This window comes from Fulmarus glacialis, unplaced genomic scaffold, assembly GCF_000690835.1.
Source record: "Fulmarus glacialis isolate BGI_N327 unplaced genomic scaffold, ASM69083v1 scaffold22322, whole genome shotgun sequence".
In the NCBI taxonomy this organism is placed as follows: Eukaryota; Metazoa; Chordata; class Aves; order Procellariiformes; family Procellariidae; genus Fulmarus; species Fulmarus glacialis.
In genome coordinates this window covers 14,195-16,495 of record NW_009196247.1, presented here as the reverse complement: position 1 = coordinate 16,495, position 2,301 = coordinate 14,195, and the positions used below count along the sequence as shown (strand labels likewise).

Below are 2,301 nucleotides of genomic sequence, written 5' to 3'. Positions count from 1 at the left end.
TAATATATTTATAATATATTCTATTTATGGTTTTATGCTTAGTTTTTAGTCTTCATTGTCTGAGGAAAAAAGTGACAACCTCTAATCTGAATGAATGCTTCTACACATGCATGCATTTTATGCGCATCTTAAACCCATATATATATGCATACACTGTATTTCATCAGAGCTATTGAAAGTGAATTCCATTGAAAAATGTGAAGAGTTGAATTGTGAAGAAAAATGCACATTGGTTCTCCCTAAAATAAAGGAGTCCAAGAAAGTAAGCTACAAAGTAAGCCACTCACATATCCTGTTGGATCTGAATATAGAAGGACAGTAGATACTTCTAAAAGATACTAATCTGAGATAGTGTACAAGAAATTATGTTTCTAGAACATGTTTCTTTCTAAGATGAAAGCAACTTTCTGACATGAACCATGCTAAATCTGTGTGGAATGCAGGGAGTAAGGTTTATCTCATACTATTTTAATGCATAAGAAAAAAAACTACAGTGTATCTTGTCATCATCTTAGGGAAGATTTATGAGGCCTTCATGCAAGATCAGTAAGTATATGTAATGAAATCCTTAGCAGGTTTAAAATTGGGAGTTAACAAAAGGTCCGTTTTGCAATACGTAATTTAGTCACTGGAATTACCAAGGGCGATTTTGTAACATTACTCTACACTTTAGCCAATCATAGCTATAATTGGAGCATGTTCTTTTGCCTGTGAGCACTGCAGTGGAAAAATATGTTTGTAACTATCTATAAAGAGAGAAGGCTGCGTTCTCCACCATTTTTTTATAGGAGGTTCAGGTGTACCGTTGTAAAGCAATTACAATTGCCTGTGATTTGTTAGTAACGGGTCTGCACCCATACATCCTGTAAACACGGTTGAGTAAAACCTCATGAGTGAGCTAGTCTCAGTGCAAACTGAAACTGGCTTAGGATCTTACTGAAGTCATTTCATTCTTCAGCATCCTTTACAAAGCTCTTCAGTCTATCACTTTCTTTCCAACTTTAGACCGCTAATCCTTTAGGTCTGGTAAGCTGGGAGTTCTGAATGCAGAGGCTAACATGCATCACTTCAAGAAATCCTTCTTCTCAATGATTGAAAACACCAATTTCCATTCTGTGATCTGTCAAGTGTGTCAGCAGAAGTCTGTTCTCCCTGGTCTGGCTATATATCCTGAAATGAAAAAGCCAAAAATAGCTAGTTCTCCATCAAAACTTCTTGACTAAAGCTCATTTTTCTGTAGACTGCAAAGCATCCTGCTGCTTCTTCCAAGATTTCACAGCTTTTGGTCATAGTCGCAATTGAGCAATTATGCAAATTCACCCTGAAAAATTATCTTCTTAGCACAGGGGAGTCAGGTATTTGAAAAGATGTTTGAATTCCTTGACAGCTCTAGGTTGTAAGTACAAAGGACAAATTTGCTGGTAACTACCATGATAAACAGAAATAAATACTTATCTGAAGAGGAGGAGAGAGAAGTGTTGAAGTGTTTTTAATTTGTGTCTACCCTTTTAGCCTGAATCTTAGCTGGTGATAAGGAAGTGATTACTTACACCTTGAACTGAGAAGGATGGAAGCTATTGCATTGCAAGCTGATACCTGGAAAATAGACATTAAAAACTGCTGGGAAGGAGAAGCATGGTATAATGAATTATATATTACAAACTAGACTCAAGGCAGCTAGAGACAGCTTCTCGGAAATTATTTGAAGTTGTTAGTCCTTGCTAATCATGTGATATTTTGAATTTATTCATTAAGCACCCATCTTTTATTTACATTTGAAACACGCATGATATTGGTGATATGCTCCACATTTATTTGCCTTTTGTGTGGCTTTTCATGCCAGGAATACAAGGTGTTGTGGAGGCTTATCAGAGCTGCCTTCCCAAGCTGCAGCTGTATGGGCCGACAAACATTGCTCCCATCATCCAGAAGGTGGCAAAATCAGCATCAGAGGAAACCAATACCAAGGAGGCCTCGGTAAGGGCGTCATGCTGTGTTTGGCTTTTTTCTTGTCTTATGATGGGTCTCTTGTAGGCCATCAAAACAAGGTGTTTTCATGTATGTGAATCATGCCTTCACAGTTTTCACTAACTGCCTTCACAGAAGGCAGCTTGAGTCTGTGTCAGCTGGAGCAATGTATCTAGTCTTTATAGCTTCCATAGTCACAACTTTAAATTCTTTCCCCACTGAGCTGTTTTACTGTAACACATCCAGTTTTTCACTGTGGAAACATAAATGGCACCACTAAGGTTACAAAAATTTAGGGCCAAGCCCTAAGGTGTTGATCATACAAGAAGATGA

At 37.7% G+C, this 2,301-nt stretch overlaps 1 protein-coding gene across 1 annotated transcript in view; it reads left to right on the top strand.

The window, feature by feature from the left end:
• CPNE4 (copine IV) overlaps positions 1-2,301 on the top strand; it is a gene marked incomplete at its 5' end in the record, with an annotated part of 55,438 nt that overhangs the window by 43,757 nt on the left and 9,380 nt on the right. Inside the window, one exon of the mRNA XM_009572155.1 lies at positions 1,844-1,977. Coding sequence (XP_009570450.1) covers positions 1,844-1,977 — 134 coding nt within the window. The remainder of the gene's footprint in view (positions 1-1,843; positions 1,978-2,301) is intronic.